Below are 16,457 nucleotides of genomic sequence, written 5' to 3'. Positions count from 1 at the left end.
CATGTGCTTGTGTTCACCTACAGAGCTCTTCATCAGCCTGGGAGATGTCTCTGCACTTTATCAGAGGTTCTTATGTTTGTTTTTAGATTTGTTTCCTCCTCCTACCAGGGCTTCCTTTCAGTTGTGTGACTGGCATTTAATCTGCTACAAGTGCGCACTTGCTCCCTCAGAATGTTTGTGAAGCACATGCTGTTGCAGTTTTATCCATCTTCAGCTCTGGATCACATCTTCAGTCAGCTGTGAGGAGAGAGACGCGCTTGTCAATCATCTGGTGGTGCTATCAGAGAGCAGGACGTTGTGTAGTGTTGTGCGTTAAACCTCACATCACTGAGACGCTTTGAGACTTTTTTAAAACTAAAGGGGTTTATTTTCCACACATCCTGCTGGAAGTGACCTTCTCCCAGAAACTTTATTTCTGCTGTAACAGCAACACTGCAGTGAAGGAAACTGACTGGAATTAAACAGCGGTTTTGAGAAGTGTTTAGAGAAACTGCAGTGAAACGAAGAAACAGTATCACTGTTGTTAGTTAGTTAGTTAGTTAGCTAGAGGCTAAACTCACAGACTTCTGAGCAAACTCTCAGTTTTACAGACGCTCTGCTTTTCTGCTCATCCACAGCTAAAATTTCAGTCTGAAAACCAGCTCAAGGTTCAGAACATTTCACCCTGAACAAATAAAAACACTCAGCTCCCCATGCTAATCAGATTTGCTAACTCTTTCACTTCACTACAGGATTTTATAAAGTGATTATCTGAATCTGAATCATACAAAAAATCTGAAATAAATAAAATAAAACACATGAATTATCCTCAGCTTCACATCATCAGTGCTAAAGTTAGCTAGTGATGGATCACATTCTCCTACAAATCGTTAAATTATCATTTTAATCATTTGATAAAAGTGAGATGAAGCTGGATGTGCAGACAGACAGCTGAACACGTGACGTGATGTGAGGAGAAACGTTTTTTTTTTTTGTTTAGTTCTGCAACACAATTGTTGTGGTGTTCCTCTGCGTGCGACGTATTTTCACACATATTAAGTTTTGTTTTTGGGGAAGCTTCAGATCTGTGTTGTAACGCTTTGTGTCTCTGCTGCAGATTAATTTTCCAGTGCAAATCTCCCAGATGGTGTAAACGTATCAAAGCTGCTGTAGGTGTGTGTTGTGGAGGATTTGCCCTGGTGTTTACACACACACACACACCGCTGTCTCACACACTGCACGACTTGTGCAAACCGCTCCCTTCGATTTCCTTAGAAACAATCCACTCTTAACACATGCTTAAACACACACACACACACAGCGGAATTTCCCACACTACAGGATTAGGGCAGTTTGTTAAACAGACACTTCCCTAGGGAAAATCCACACTTCACTTCACCTCGTTTCTCCTCCTGCATGCATTGTGTGTATTTTATGGTTTTGTTGTGTTTTTGTTTTTGTTTTTTTAAACATATTGCTGCAATATGCGGTATGCAGTGCTGCAAATATATATCTCTCTCTCTTCCTTTTCTTAGAAGGTTTTGCATCATGACTCAAGACATGTCGCCAGCACGGGTGTGTAAGACGTGATTTCTCAAGCGCTCGTGGATTTTGGGGAATGTTTTCTCTCTGACTGTGGCGTTAGCATGTCGCTCACTGTGCAGCCTGCTGTGACAAAGAGAAAAATTTCCCTTAAACTCCCAGAATTCTGTTACAGTAATGATTTCAGCAGCAGCCCCACTGACCTTCCCTCACAGCAGGAAGTGCTTTCTGTCCAGATCACACTAGCTGCAGCTCCCAGACTCCGCCAACATAAACCTGCACCTCAGCTTCACTCTAGTGTGATTAATAGCCTAATATCCTGATTATTAGTGATGGATCATGAATAAATTAGCATGCTAACTCAATATGCTAAATAATCAAAGGATATGAATACCGTCATACCTGCAGCATGGTCTTTATATCTCCTGTAAAGTATGTATGTGTTGTAGCAGCTGAATAACTAGTTATTACAGCGTTAGATATCCATCCATCCATCGTCTATACTCGCTTATTCCTAATCAGGGTCATGGGGGTCTTCTGCAGCCTATCCCAGCGCACATTGGGCGAAAGGCAGGGGTACACCCTGGACAGGTCGCCAGTCCATCGCAGGGCCACACATATAGACAGACAACCACACACACTCACTCCTATGGGCAATTTAGAATTACCAATCGACCTAATGTACATGTTTTTGGACTGTGGGAGGAAACCGGAGGCACGGGGAGAACATGCAAACCCCACACAGAAAGGCCCCTGCCTGTTCAAACCCGGGATTCAAACCCAGGACCTTCTTGCTGCAAGGCACCAGTGCTAACCAATAAGCCACCGTGCTCACCGCATTAGATATTAATTAGTCAAATTTATTGGGACTAGGGAGAGAGGAGTAGGGAGCAGGGTGCAGGGAGCCGTGCACCACTTAGTTATCACAACAATTTTTCATCTGATGCTGCATGTGCGCACACACACACACACACACACACGTAAGACCTGACCATCATTCACGTGTCTTCTGAGCGCAGAATAATGAACACTGAGCTGGAAAATCTTTATATAATAATAACGTTGATGAAGTGGGGGTGTGCGGGGGAATGGGGCGCGAGCCATTGATCTGAGTGACCACAGTGACCAGTGTTCTGGATTTTGAGCCTCAGTTCAGTGTGAAACGTGTGCAATGTGAAAAATTCAATCTGAGCTGTTTACACGTGCACAACAATATCCGATGTTGCTGATGAAGTGACACGACTAGACTAACAGGTCATAAGGCCGAGGCTGGCAGACATGGCAGCAATGCCTTCTGGGTAATTCACACTCCTTTTTCATCCAGGCTGCACTGACAGTATTGGCAATTTATTTATTTAGTTAGTTAGTTTCATAAACCCTTATTGTTTGTTACTTAACCAATAGGAAGTGCACGAGGAGAGGTGTTTATAACAGGAATGAAACGAGGCCCTGAATAAATTCTCTACAGGCTCGTGCTGGAAATCCCCCACCCGGACCGGAGCTCCTCCTCCGTGCACGCGGAGGTTAAAGACTCCTGCACCCGAGCGGAGCGGCTCAGATCAGGTCACACTTCACACACACACACACACACACAATCTTAAAATGTCTCTTTATCGGAACATTAGCAGCACGAGCCCGATGGATTACGGTTCTGAAGGCCGCGCGCACAAAGCCGGGACGGTGATAGACGAGCGGCTGGACAGCGGGCTGGATTCCCTGCGCGAGGAGGATTACTGCAGCGCTCGCGAGGAGTCCGTGACCGCCGAATTCGAGAGGCTGAGTGTGGACGCAGCGCAAGAGGAGCGCTGGAGGACCGAGACCACGGAAGACGGAGACACGTGCGTGGTGACCCTTATTACTGTTATTATTGTTCGGGGGCATTTAAATTGTTTGTGCACTTTTAATACCCGGCTGCGCGACACCGTGCGCGTGCACAGCAGGATAAACACCTCCAGTGTGCAAATAGTGTGGAATTAAAGCTCACGGTGTTGATTAAAGACGTGAAAACGTGGAATTTACCCCGCGAGGAGAGTTTTATTCAACATTAGAGGTGTTCATTAAAAAACATTTATGTGTGAATTAAACACTGCACGAGTCGATTCAGGAGTTTATTTATTTCATCATGCGCAAAAGTGAAACCTTCAATTAGATCAGAGAGAACAAGAAAAAAGAAAAGAAAAAATGAGCACAGTTAACACACAGGCAGTGGAAATAAACACTGGACCTTTCTTTAGTATTTAATATTTCTACTGCTTGGTGCTGGTTTCTGTAAATAGCATGTGAATGGATAAACACTGCAGGGTTCATAAATACAACACATTAACACAAACTGTGCAGTTCACGTGCGAATGAATTTTATTCTCAAATTAAACACCTAAAATAACCATGCACTTAATACCAGGTCAATCCGTGCAGAGTACAGCATTACATAAACAGTGTTGGTGTTGATTCAGTGTGTCTGAGCAGTGTTAAGTAAGTGCACGTGAAGTGTGTGTCCGTGTGAAGCAGTGTTTCAGCTCTTTAAATACATTTGTGTTGATTTTTAGTGACAGAATATTAATCATGCATGTAGACTGTAATGCAGATGATATAAATGCACGTAATGTGTAGAGTTTAGCTAGTACACACACGCGCACACACACACACACACACACACACACACACAAAAGCTCTGCAGGAAGGATTGTTCAGTGTTTTGTACTTTGGCTCAATGTGTGTGTGTGTGTGTGTGTGTGTGTGTGTGTGTGTGTGTGTGGAAAGTCCCGGGCTGTCTGCCAGTAAGGCCCTTCTAGGAAAAACACCACACTGCCTGCAGAGAAAAAAAAGTGACTGCTTGTTTTTCCCCAGTGAGCCGTGTGCAGCTCTGCGTTCGAGTGTAAAACATTCTAACTCTCGCTAATCGTTCCTTTATTGTCTTTCTCACAGGTATCTGCATCTGGCTATCATTCATGAAGCACAAGACATGGCGCTAAAAATGATCGAAATGTCCTTCAGACACCCGTTCCTGAACAAACAGAACTACCAGAGACAGGTAACACCCCCAGACACGTGCTCAGAGGGGTTTTAGGATAAAAAGTCGAAGGAAGTGAGCTGAGGTCTATAACGCAGGTCTTTCCACAGACGGCGCTGCACTTGGCCGTGATCACGGAGCAGCCTCTAGTGGTGGAGCGCCTGCTGAAGGCCGGCTGCGACCCCATGTTAGTGGACAACAACGGCAACACGGCGCTGCACATCGCCTGCAGGACCGGATCGCTGGCGTGTTTCGCTCTCCTCACGCAGAAATGCTCGGAGTTTCTGTCGTCCATCCTGCAGACACCTAACTACAGCGGTGAGTTTCAGGCACTCGTCTCCTGCCTTCTCATTCTCACTTTAACCCTTTAACATGAAAACCTCTTCACATCTTTATTCACATCAGACACTTAACGCTGTGGGAAATGAACACTTTAATGAGAAACTATATTTTATTTTTTTCCACAGGGCAGAAATGTTTACACGTAGTGGCTGTACACGGTTTTCTCTCGTTGGTGGAGAGCCTCCTCTATTTTGGAGCAAATATCAATGAACAGGTAAGAATTATAATAATAGTAATAATAATAATAATAATAATAATAATAATAATAATAATACATTGACCAAACATGGACTGTAGATATTAGTAAATAAAGCTGAAAGATGTTTAATAGAAAGTACAAATAAAAAGCTGGGAATGTTTTGCGTTCTCAGGAGCAGTGTAACGGCAGGACGGCTCTCCACTTAGCCGTGGACATGCAGAACCTCGAGCTGGTGAAGCTGCTGATCAGCAAAGGCGCTGACGTCAACAGCTTGACCTACGGTGGTCACTCGGCGTATCATCTCACGCACGGACGCCAGAACACAGACATCCAGAAAGCGCTGCATGACGTCACGGATCAGGACCTGCGGGATCTGCCGGAGAGCGAGGGCGAGGACAGCGAGGACGAATACGACTACATCTTCCACAGCAGTGAGCTGCAGTCTGATGATGAGGTGTGTGTGTGATTTACTATTTGCAGTAAAGTGATGTATTTATTTTGTTAGGATGAGTATGATAAGGAGCTTATGATGGCTCTGTTACTCTAACATGACCACATGCGGTCAGTATTTACGGTCAGTACGGCAGTAATTACTGTCCAGACAGAACAGAGACAGCTTTCTAGTCTGAGAACGATGCTAGAAACACATTTCCTGCTCCTAACACCGGTTTCCTTCCTTTCCACAGTATGATGACATTAAAGTGATGGGGCAGGAGTAGAGAAGAGGCTTGGCGGTTCGGAGAGCTGAAGATGATTAAAAATCGCCCGGTCCGGTGAGAGAAGACGTAAAAAGCATACAGGAGGACATACCGAGAAAAATGTGATCCTGAGCCTGGAAACGGGCAGGAGGAAGACCACGGATGCAGAGAGGAACTGTGCAGGAAGTAAAGATCTGAGTCGTAAAGGAAGAGGAAAACAGAAGAAGAGAGACAGACGTGCTGCCCAGGCCTGCGGCGATACTGAGCTTTGCTATCATCATCATCATCATTATCTGACTGTGTATCATAGTTTATGATAGTATCGCCATGGACATGCATCCCTTCCAACGTAAAAACATCCGAAACAAGGACAGTTGGCAGCCGGCTGGGACGGAGCGGCGTGTTTAATTCCTGGGTGTATGGTGTAATCATCAGCACATGCCTGGTGTCTGGACTGAAGCTCCACCCCTGCAGTGCTGCTGTATTAAAGTGTAATATATTGTGTATAGACAGATTTATTTTTTTAAGTGTAAATGTGTATAGATGTGTATTCTGTTTTATTCTGTTGGAAATTCCAAAATATTCTGCTAAATTAAAACCCCATAATTGCGCAGTACTTTGTTCCTCTTTTTTCTTTTCTTGGAGTGGGGGGCAAGCTGTAACCCGAGCTAGTCTGCCTTTACGTGTGTGTGTGTGTGTGTGTGTGTGTGTGTTTATGGCTGCAGAAAAGTGTGTGTGTGTGTGTTTATGGCTGCAGAAAAGTGTGTGTGTGTGTGTTTATGGCTGCAGAAAAGTGTGTGTGTGTGTGTGTTTATGGCTGCAGAAAAGTGTGTGTGTGTGTGTGTGTGTGTGTTTATGGCTGCAGAAAAGTGTGTGTGTGTGTGTTTATGGCTGCAGAAAAGTGTGTGTGTGTGTTTATGGCTGCAGAAAAGTGTGTGTGTGTGTGTGTGTGTGTGTGTGTTTATGGCTGCAGAAAAGTGTGTGTGTGTGTGTTTATGGCTGCAGAAAAGTGTGTGTGTGTGCTTGGGCTTCAATCAGCTGAGAAAGGCTGGAATTTCCTGTGGGGGATGAGACTCAAGATTGGCAACGCTAAAAATTCCCCATCCGAGTCATCCGGCTGCTGAAAAATTCCAGATATGAGACACTTCGTGGAAAACAAACACTCGGCTCTGTTCTGCAAACTCGAACGTGACGAGTGATGCACTGATGCCTTTAAAAAGAGTTTTTAACCTGTGTGTGGAAGCCAGGTATTAAAAGCGAAGAGACATGACCTAGCATGATTTACAGATTTACTGCTGCGTGCTAAACTGGAGGCTAGAAACATCCATCACTGTTAGCTATATTAGCTTCACAGTGGAAAAGTACAGAGCAAAACAACAACAGAAGCTAGAATGTCGACGTCAGTGATGTCTCCTCAAATATCTTACCTGATTAAAAGAAGCAAAAAGGTTAATATTTTTAAACTTTCTTCTTTTTTTGTGACAAAGTATTATTTCATATAGAGATATTAGCTAACTGCCCAGCCTGCTAGCTGTTTATGTTGAGCTAGTCAGCGTAACAGCAGCCAGCTAGCTTAATATACAACACTGTATTTATAAAGATTAATAATAAGTAATATGTTTATTCCAGGCTGCTAGTTAGGTGTGAGTGTTGTGGAACGGAGGTGTAGACATCCACGTGTCTGACTCAGCACTTTAGCATGGGCTATGCTAACCTGACGTTTTTTTATGCTAGCAGAGCTGTGCTCTGGACTCAACATGCATCCAAAAATCTGTTCAAGCAGCATTTTGGCCAAATTTATTAAGTAGTGTGCAGCATACTTATTTTATGACTGGCGTACACACTCACAGAAATATGAGTTTATAAAATGAAATTTAAATGATGACAGAATTGAGATTAAACCTGAGAAACTGCAAATAACTGGAAACTCCTCTACGGCTTCACCTGAGACACAGAACTGACACTGGAGACTCCTTCCACACATCATACACACACACACTACAGACAATTTCACCACATCCATCTGACACCATTTAATCTGTTTATTTTCATATGTATGAATCTGTTGAGTTTGCAGTAACAGGAAGTCAGAGGGAGGCCGTGCTGATCACTGCTCTCGTCTCGTCTCGTCTCAGAGAGACTGCAGTAAACATGGTGTGTTAACTGGCATTCACACTCCTCACTGATTGTGTTGTTCATGTGTGAGTTGTGAGAGTACTGAGTGTGACCTCTGCTTTATTTAAACTTCTCTTTACAGTAAACGCAGACGGAAAGGTGACGTGTGCGGTTTCAGTGATTTAAATACAAACCTGAGAGACCGACATGGGGCTGTACCTGCGCCTCAGACTCCAGCGTCACTCTCCTGAGCAGACGCACACACACATGCAAATCAGAGTCAGAACTCTCCCTCTGGAGTACACACACACACACACACACACAAAGTGCAAGAATCTCAGATGATTCAGCTTGATCTGAGAAGCGTCAGCTGGAAAACCCGTCTCTCTCTCTCGGTTTGATTTTTTTCTTCGGGGATTTATCACATTTCATTTATTATCCCCAAGGCCGGAACGTCATCTCTATGCAAATACGGGGGAAAAAAATCAGAGAGGACACATGGGACAAATTTCACTTAAATCTCAAGAGAAGTGAGTGTGAGAACACTCAAAAATTCTTTAGACAGAAACACAGACAGACACAAAGGTCCAGAGACAGAAGGACAGTCTATGGTGATATGATTATTTTATCAGTGATTCTTTAATGCTGCTACACACATTTCTGACAAATACACTCTTATGTCTTAAGTCTTATTTCTAATTAGAAGCTGAATAGAAACAGCATTTTAACTGATACCTAAATATCACAATACATATTGTACAGGGGTATTGTGATATTTTTATCAAATCACCTGGTCTTATAGCAGAGCAGCAGAGAGAGAGAGAGACACACACACACACACACACACAGAGGCAGAGCAAGTGAGACAGAGAGAGAGAGAGACAGTCAGAGAGAAACAGAGCGAGTGAGACAGACAGAGTGCTTGTCTGTTGCTGTTATAGGGGAAACTGCAGTGTTCCTCACAGGACAGGAGGAAATGAATTGCAGATAAACAGTCAGTGATGGACGATAATCTCAACACTCTCCTGATTCTGATAAACCCCGACACTCGGGTGTGAACCAGAGCACTGGCGTTAAACTCGGCAGCCTCGTCTCAAAACGCAGCGGAAAGTGAGAAGAATCCACTCTGTATAGAGTTTAATGTACAGCGTGAGGAAACTCACACAGGAAGCAGCATGTTGCTGCAATAACCTACTCCTCACTATACCACGAGGGCGCCGCCCATTTTATAACACAGCTAATGCAGAAATACTGCAGGCTGGGGGATTTATTCCTGTCAGAAATCAGTCACCTGAGAAACACATGCTCTCTAAACGGAGTGGGAGGAGTTAAATAAAAGAAAGCAGCAATACGAAATTGTCAAAAAAAACAGTGGTGTTTTATTGGGGTGGTGCAGGAGAAAGCAGAATAAACAGCAGAGAGGAGGCGGGGCGCAGGACGACCTGAACACTGAGGACATGACGTAGTGCTGCTTCTTACAGGCTCAACATCCACACTCTCAATCACGCTCAGACAGGGACACCAGGTGGACGTCGATCTCAGACTGAGACAGAATCCTGAGAGAGAAATAAACACACACAAACACAACTACACATTACTGTCTCTGTGAGCGTCTCTTACACAACATGTACACTGTTTACACACTGCTACCATTTACTTTCACTCAACTCACTAGTGCACAAAGGGTGTGTGTGTGTTTTCACTGAGCTATTGCCATAAGAGCAGTAAGTAGTGTGTGTGCATAAGAAACAGTCAGATTGTGATAAAAAAGGGTGTTCAAAGGGCGGAGTCTGTTTTACTCACCTGAACCTGGGTTCCTGTGTGGTGACCACACCCACTTCCAGCTCTGAAGGCTTAAAGTCGATGGACAGAACCGTGGACAGGCAGCTGATTGCAGTCTGTCAGATCAAAAATAAATGAGATTTGAATAAACACTTGCACAATTTTTTAATAAAACAAGATTATAAAGTCTCTCTGAAAAAAGTGACGGCCACACGCAGGAACGTGTTACCTCGATGGTCTGCTCGAAGGTCCAGTCTAACTTCTTCTTGACCTTTTTCTCCAGGAAGCTGGTGGCCTCGGTCTGTTTGACGCCGGCGGCCGTGGCTTTAAAGCCGCAGTAGTAACCTGCAGGGTCGCACTTGTAGACCTGTGGCCCGCACTCCTCGTCCACGCCGACCACGATCATACCTGACACACGACCGCCATTAACTCAAGCGTGATCATTCAACAACTGTTGGTGCAAAATGTCTTTGCACCCTGGATACAAAACAGAGCTGAGAATGATGTGTGTAATAACAGGACATTTAGACGTGACTTACAACAGCCGAGCGGTCGCATCTCGGCGTTCTGGGTGTACACCTGGGAAATATCTGCGATCCTCTTACACAGCATGTCCACTGGGATCTCGTATCCATACTTATACATCCAGTTAGCAGCTTCATAGCGAGCCCTTTGTACCTGTGACCTGCTGTCAGCTACACGCGCACACACACACACACACAGATTATTTTCCAAAAACAGCACATTCAGCAACAGTGCTTTATTCCTCTCATCCCTCAGCAGTTTGCATCTCAGCTGAAGCCCTGACCTGTCATGCCGGTCATCACACAGCCGATGTTCTCCGTTATTCTGAATAAGTGCGTAACTGTGGAGGCGTCCAGTAGTTTATCCTAAAAAACAATAAGAAGGGAAAGAAACCACTTAGTACTGTAGATAAGTGATGGGAATATTCCAGCTTCGTTCAGTGAGTCAGATTGTTTGACTCAACTCATAAGAGTCGACTCTTTCAACTCCCAAACAACTCACTAACAATAAAAAATAGACGGAGAGGGAGAGAATGTGTGCGTGTGAGAGAGACAGATGTGTTTTGTTGAGACTCCTTACAGGAACTTTTCTCTGCGTCACGACCACAGCACAGTCCTTCCCCCGCACTGCTACTGAGGTCAGTCCTCCCTGATTAATGGCCTTGAACGCATACTCTGTGGGGGAAAGGATAAAAGATCTTCATCCCTGATTGCCTGTATAGCGGAAAAGTCGGAGTTGACCGACCGGAAGTGCACTTAAACACTAATACCTCATTAATAACACACCTAGCTAAAGACAGTGCTACTATTAACATTAATAAGGTTAATTAGTGATGTCAGTGCGTGTGTGTGTGTGTGAGAACAGCCAATGCATTATGTACTGACAGTAACATTAAGAGCCAGTTCTGCAATTTTCTGTCTAATATTAAACTATTCCTGAATTATTTTCCATCAGCACGCGCACGGCTACACCGCTCATTACTGCATGTGTATCGGCGTGTAGCTAAACGAGCTAACTGCTCCACACACTGCTGTTCTTTAATATCTCTGACTTCCTCTACAGTCATCTACAACACCAGTTTACCTCTCTACACATTACACCATTTCTACTTTATTTCCGGACAGTGACATGAAATAAATAAGAACTTATGTAAGCGTAATAAGCTAAACTGTCGCTAAGCTAAAGCTAGTGCTGCTGTCCATGACTGAGCATTTACACACTTTCGGTTTCTTCAGCACTCGAAGGCTAAGGCATTTACTCACCGACTTGATAAAGTCTACCCTCCGGAGAGAAGATGGTGATGTGGCGGTCAAATCCCGCACTCGAACCCCGAGACATTGCAGTTTATTTGTATGAAATAAATTCACGAAGATGTGTAAACACCAGAGCCGGTCACTTCTTGCTTCAGCAACTTTAATCCCCATCCGTATTCCGACAAACCCCACCTACTGTACTAGGATTGGCTGACAGTTGCACTGCGACGCAGCGGAAAAACTATGATCCAATCACAGCGCAGGAAAGAAGCAAGCATGTAGCCAATCCTAACAAAGAGGCGGTGTGTTGGCTGAATTCGGGCGCGATAAATAACTCACACAACCCCGAATGATGTGAAGTGTTCAGCAACTCCGGAAATAATTGCGACAATACGCCAGATGATGGATTCGTATCCGGGTTACGCGACAGTGGGCGTTAACTTTAGCTGTGCATTTATGTTTTATTAGGATCTTGACTTTCCAAAATACTCTTCATGTAGGTGTTTGTTAGGGAGACATCAGTGTTTAAATATCACTTTCACATTTAAATAGAATTAAATGGTGAAAAGTTTGATTTTATAGATGGATTTCAGTTTATGTGGAAATAAATGATCACTGTAAATAGACACGCTTCTGAAATTAACCTTATAACAAATCTTATTACATTATATTACATTACATTACTATATTATATTATATTATATTATATTATATTATATTATATTATATTATATTATATTATAACATTACATTACATTACTATATTATATTACATTATATTACATTACATTACATTACATTATATTATATTATACTATATTACATTTCATTACATTATATTATATTATATTATTATATTACATTACATTACATTACATTACATTACATTACATTACATTATATTACATTACATTACATTACATTACATTACATTACATTACATTATATTATATTATTATATTACATTACATTACATTACATTACATTACATTATATTATATTATATTATTATATTACATTACATTACATTACATTACATTACTATATTATATTACATTACATTACATTACTATATTATATTACATTACATTACATTACATTACATTACATTATATTACATTATATTACTATATTATATTACATTATATTACATTATATTACATTATATTACATTACATTACTATATTATATTACATTACATTACATTACTATATTATATTACATTATATTACATTACATTACATTACATTACTATATTATATTACATTATATTACATTACATTACTATATTATATTATATTATTATATTACATTACATTACATTACATTACATTACATTACATTACATTATATTATATTATATTATATTATATTATTATATTACATTACATTACATTACATTATATCTGTGAGTCGAGTCATAATGATTGGGTAAATGTCATTTTTGATCCACACAGAAACTCATTCGGTTGGTTTCTCACCCATATTACTTTATTATTGTTGAACAAAAAGGTGATTCCGTGTATAAACACGACACTGACCAGGAGATCCAGGCCCTTATTAATCTCTACACACATGGTTCCTGAGACACAGCCACCTGTGTGGAACTTCATGCGTGCTCCTCGCTCCTCCGGTCTCATCGTAGGGTACGTGCCACGTCTTTCCCTGGTTCTGGACGATGGTATCATAGCGTGATGTCCTCTAAAAAATGATATAAGAACAAAGCTGAGTGAGCGTGGCTCGCTCTGTGTGTGTGTGTGTGTGTGTGTCTGAACCACTCACCTGAAAGCGAATCCTCTTCCCTGGGATGAAGTGACTGAGCACCAGCTGGTGTCCTCGCTGCCACTTGAAGAAGAGGCGTCGCGTGGCACTGTCCGGGAGACACGCCTTGTGATCCCTCATCAGGTCCCGGCTCACGAAGTTACAGTGGTTCCCAGAATGCAGTGCGGCATAGAGCAGGAACGGGTCATCCTCTGAGCTGAGATCAGGACTCATGTTATGTAGCAAGTCTGCAGTAGAGTTTATTCTGCTGTCTCATGTTAATTCTGCATTCTGGACTTATATGGAGTGTGTGTGTGTGTGTGTTCTCTTTACATGTTCTCAGTGAAGAAGCAGTGTGCTTTCTGTTGGATCTGGTTCATATCATGTCTGTTCCAGTTGCGTGATGGCTGCTGCATGTGTTTTCGGCCCAGAACCAGAACATTTAGCCCCTGAAGCTCTGAGACCACTGCTAACAGCTACAAGACACACACACACACACACACACACACTTTACAGGCTCTATAAAAACTCAATCATTTGTTCACTCATGTTCATTTGTGTATGCACATATGTGTGTGTTCATGTGTGCATGTGTGTGTTCATGTGTATGTGTGTGTGTGTTCATGTATGTGTGTTTTCATGTTTGTATGTGTGTGTGTGTGTGTGTGTGTGTGTGCATGTGTTTGTATGTGTGTGTATATATATGTATGCATGTGAGCGTGTTGTGGTGATGTGTGTGAGGCCCGTGTTGTGGGACAGTGACTCATCTAGTCAGTCTACAGTCCACACTCTGGACTCACTTCCTGCAGTACAGGATCCTGCGTCTTGTACAACTGAAGGAAAGGGGTGCGGCTGCAGACTCGCACACACACACCTCCACAAGACAGACACACACTAATAATAACCTGCTGAAGAAACGTCTGGAATGTTTCAGAAGAAGAGGAGTGTGAGCCGAGCATACTGAAGTTCACATCCTTCTTCCTGGAGTTATGAATAGCAGCCGGTCAGTGCTGTGGAATTAACTCAGGAGGAAGTGACGCTCAGTCAGGACACGCTGCTGCTCTCACAGCTTCCTCTAAACACCACAATTCCACATCAACATCCACCAGCAAATACACCTTTTTATTAATTTTTATCTTTAGGTTAAATATCTGCACATTAACTGTCTGTTGAACTGCAGTGACTATTGAATTTCCCCACTGTGGGATTAATAAAGTTTTATCTTATATTAACTTTATATTCTCACTGCTGAAAATCACATGATCTTCTGGAACCTTCTACTTTCTACAGATTCATTACTGTGTGGAGATCAGATTCACCACATCACTTTAATCTCTCACAGAATTAAACCTTCAACTGCATGTTACTGTCCCTGTCCACTGATATTTCATACATTACACACACACACACACACACACACACACACACACACACACACACACACACACACCGGTAAGCTATAACACTCTGACCAGTGGCAGGTGAACTGAATAAGACTGAGTATCTCCTCATCATGGCACCTGTTTGGGTGGGATAGTGGGGCAGCAAGTCAACATTTGAACGTTCCTTCATGTTTGGATTTTTAGTTTGTTGTATGTTTTAATGTAACCGATTATAAATGTTGTTAAATGTTTACATGTTCATTTTATTAATTAAATATTTTAACAGGCTGTGAGAGCGACAACTGAAGGTTACAGAAGCTCATGGAGGTGATAAATGCAGTAAAATGTAGTTTTCTGGAATCGGACACGCTGACATGTCCATGACGTGTGAAATGTGAAAGATGGTCAGTGCATGGATGAGGGTGTACACACACACACACACACACACACACACACACACACACACACACACACACTGCTGTGATCAGCAGCTGTTATCATTTCTGCCGATTCATCATAAGGAAGTGAACCGTGTCCTGAACATGAGCTGGAAATCACCACGCTCACCAGACTGACCTGTTTAACCTCGTCATGTGATCAGACATGCCGACCGACGGAGCAGTGACACTTTTCCTGGTCGCTGCCCCGGCAGGGACATACACACGGCCTCCTGAATCTTTTAACTGGAAGTGTAGATTGTGTTGCTTCAGGAGAATTTCTCCCAGGAACACCACCTCACTGTAACCTGTTCATTTCTCTTCATTTAATCTCAAATAAAAGGAATAAAACCCTGAAGTTGTGATTGTGTAAGAATTGGCCCTCAGTGCTGTGACATGTTTACAGAGTCTCATTACATTTCTCTGGCTAATGGAGAACTGCGCACCGTCCGCGAGGTTAACGAGTAGCTGAGCTTCCCGTCCTGGTGCTCGGGTTCGCCCCCTAGTGGATTAACGCAGCTCTTTTTAACAGATCTTTCAATCCAACTGCAGTCCAGATGATTTAAATTTAGACCATAAATTCATTCGGTGTCCTGGATTAGACATCTTCTCGGGCCACATGTCTGATACCCCCGGATTAGTGGGTGACCTCTGACCTTTTCCCATTAATCAGACCTTAAAAGGACGTGAATGAAGCGTTCACACGTCTCTACGTCGACACCGGCGGGTGAAACGGACGGAGCAGGGGAATAACACGACTGAAAATAGCCGACTAGTCAAAGCCAAGAAAGGTTCTGAGAAGAGAAAACTGGAAGGAGGTCAGACGCAGAAATAAAGCAGCAGGGACTCGCGCTCACAGGGGAGGAGGAAGTGCTTCATTAAGCAGAAGACCTTTCCCTTCTTCAGGGATGAGTAACTGTGTGTTCTCTCAATTAATCAGCTGACTGAGTGGAAAGCATCAGATTAATACACACACACACTCAGAGTACAGCTCACACACACACACACACACACACACACACACTCAGAGTACAGCTCACACACACACACACACACACACACTCAGAGTACAGCTCACACACACACACACACACACACACACACTCAGAGTACAGCTCACACACACACACACACACTCAGAGTACAGCTCACACACACACACACACTCAGAGTACAGCTCACACACACACACACACACACACACTCAGAGTCACTCACACACACACACACACACTCAGAGTCACTCACACACACACTCAGAGTCACTCACTCAAACACACACACACACTCAGAGTCACTCACACACACACACACACACTCAGAGTCACTCACACACACAATCACACACACATACACTCAGAGTCACTCACACAGACACACTCACACACACAGTCACACAGACACACACACACACACACACAGTCAGAGTACA

General features: G+C 43.0%; 3 protein-coding genes and 1 long non-coding RNA gene across 6 annotated transcripts in view; 2 read left to right on the top strand and 2 right to left on the bottom strand.

The window, feature by feature from the left end:
- The first annotated feature begins 3,064 nt into the window (after nucleotides 1–3,064).
- nfkbiab (nuclear factor of kappa light polypeptide gene enhancer in B-cells inhibitor, alpha b) lies at nucleotides 3,065–6,383 on the top strand. Its single transcript, XM_058399928.1, has 6 exons — nucleotides 3,065–3,359; nucleotides 4,447–4,552; nucleotides 4,642–4,849; nucleotides 4,999–5,087; nucleotides 5,245–5,526; nucleotides 5,759–6,383. The coding sequence occupies exons 1-6, from the start codon at nucleotides 3,124–3,126 to the stop codon at nucleotides 5,789–5,791; spliced, it is 954 nt and encodes a 317-aa protein (XP_058255911.1). The 5' UTR covers nucleotides 3,065–3,123; the 3' UTR covers nucleotides 5,792–6,383.
- A 366-nt stretch (nucleotides 6,384–6,749) lies between these two features.
- LOC131359924 (uncharacterized) lies at nucleotides 6,750–9,104 on the top strand. The gene is made up of 3 exons (XR_009205816.1): nucleotides 6,750–7,218; nucleotides 7,841–7,924; nucleotides 8,028–9,104. It is a non-coding gene; the product is annotated as an uncharacterized LOC131359924 (long non-coding RNA).
- Nucleotides 9,105–9,241: 137 nt separating this feature from the next.
- Nucleotides 9,242–11,758, bottom strand: psma6a (proteasome 20S subunit alpha 6a). Its single transcript, XM_058400070.1, has 7 exons — nucleotides 11,455–11,758; nucleotides 10,772–10,866; nucleotides 10,476–10,557; nucleotides 10,207–10,362; nucleotides 9,897–10,075; nucleotides 9,689–9,783; nucleotides 9,242–9,441 (listed from the first exon to the last, which is right to left on the bottom strand). The coding sequence occupies exons 1-7, from the start codon at nucleotides 11,528–11,530 to the stop codon at nucleotides 9,384–9,386; spliced, it is 741 nt and encodes a 246-aa protein (XP_058256053.1). The 5' UTR covers nucleotides 11,531–11,758; the 3' UTR covers nucleotides 9,242–9,383.
- Nucleotides 11,759–12,894: 1,136 nt separating this feature from the next.
- Nucleotides 12,895–16,457, bottom strand: part of prorp (protein only RNase P catalytic subunit) — a 26,482-nt gene continuing 22,919 nt past the window's right edge. For 2 of the 3 annotated variants that reach the window (XM_058399572.1, XM_058399570.1), the window contains exons 6-8: nucleotides 13,540–13,682; nucleotides 13,228–13,423; nucleotides 12,895–13,146 (exon numbers count right to left, since the gene is read on the bottom strand). In XM_058399572.1, the coding sequence (XP_058255555.1) occupies nucleotides 13,006–13,146; nucleotides 13,228–13,423; nucleotides 13,540–13,682 (480 nt within the window). In that variant the 3' untranslated portion in view covers nucleotides 12,895–13,005. The remainder of the gene's footprint in view (nucleotides 13,147–13,227; nucleotides 13,424–13,539; nucleotides 13,683–16,457) is intronic. The other variant, XM_058399571.1, reaches the window with a different exon arrangement.

The sequence above is a fragment of the Hemibagrus wyckioides genome, linkage group LG09 (genome assembly GCF_019097595.1).
Source record: "Hemibagrus wyckioides isolate EC202008001 linkage group LG09, SWU_Hwy_1.0, whole genome shotgun sequence".
In the NCBI taxonomy this organism is placed as follows: Eukaryota; Metazoa; Chordata; class Actinopteri; order Siluriformes; family Bagridae; genus Hemibagrus; species Hemibagrus wyckioides.
This window is presented reverse-complemented; position numbering and strand designations above follow the sequence as displayed.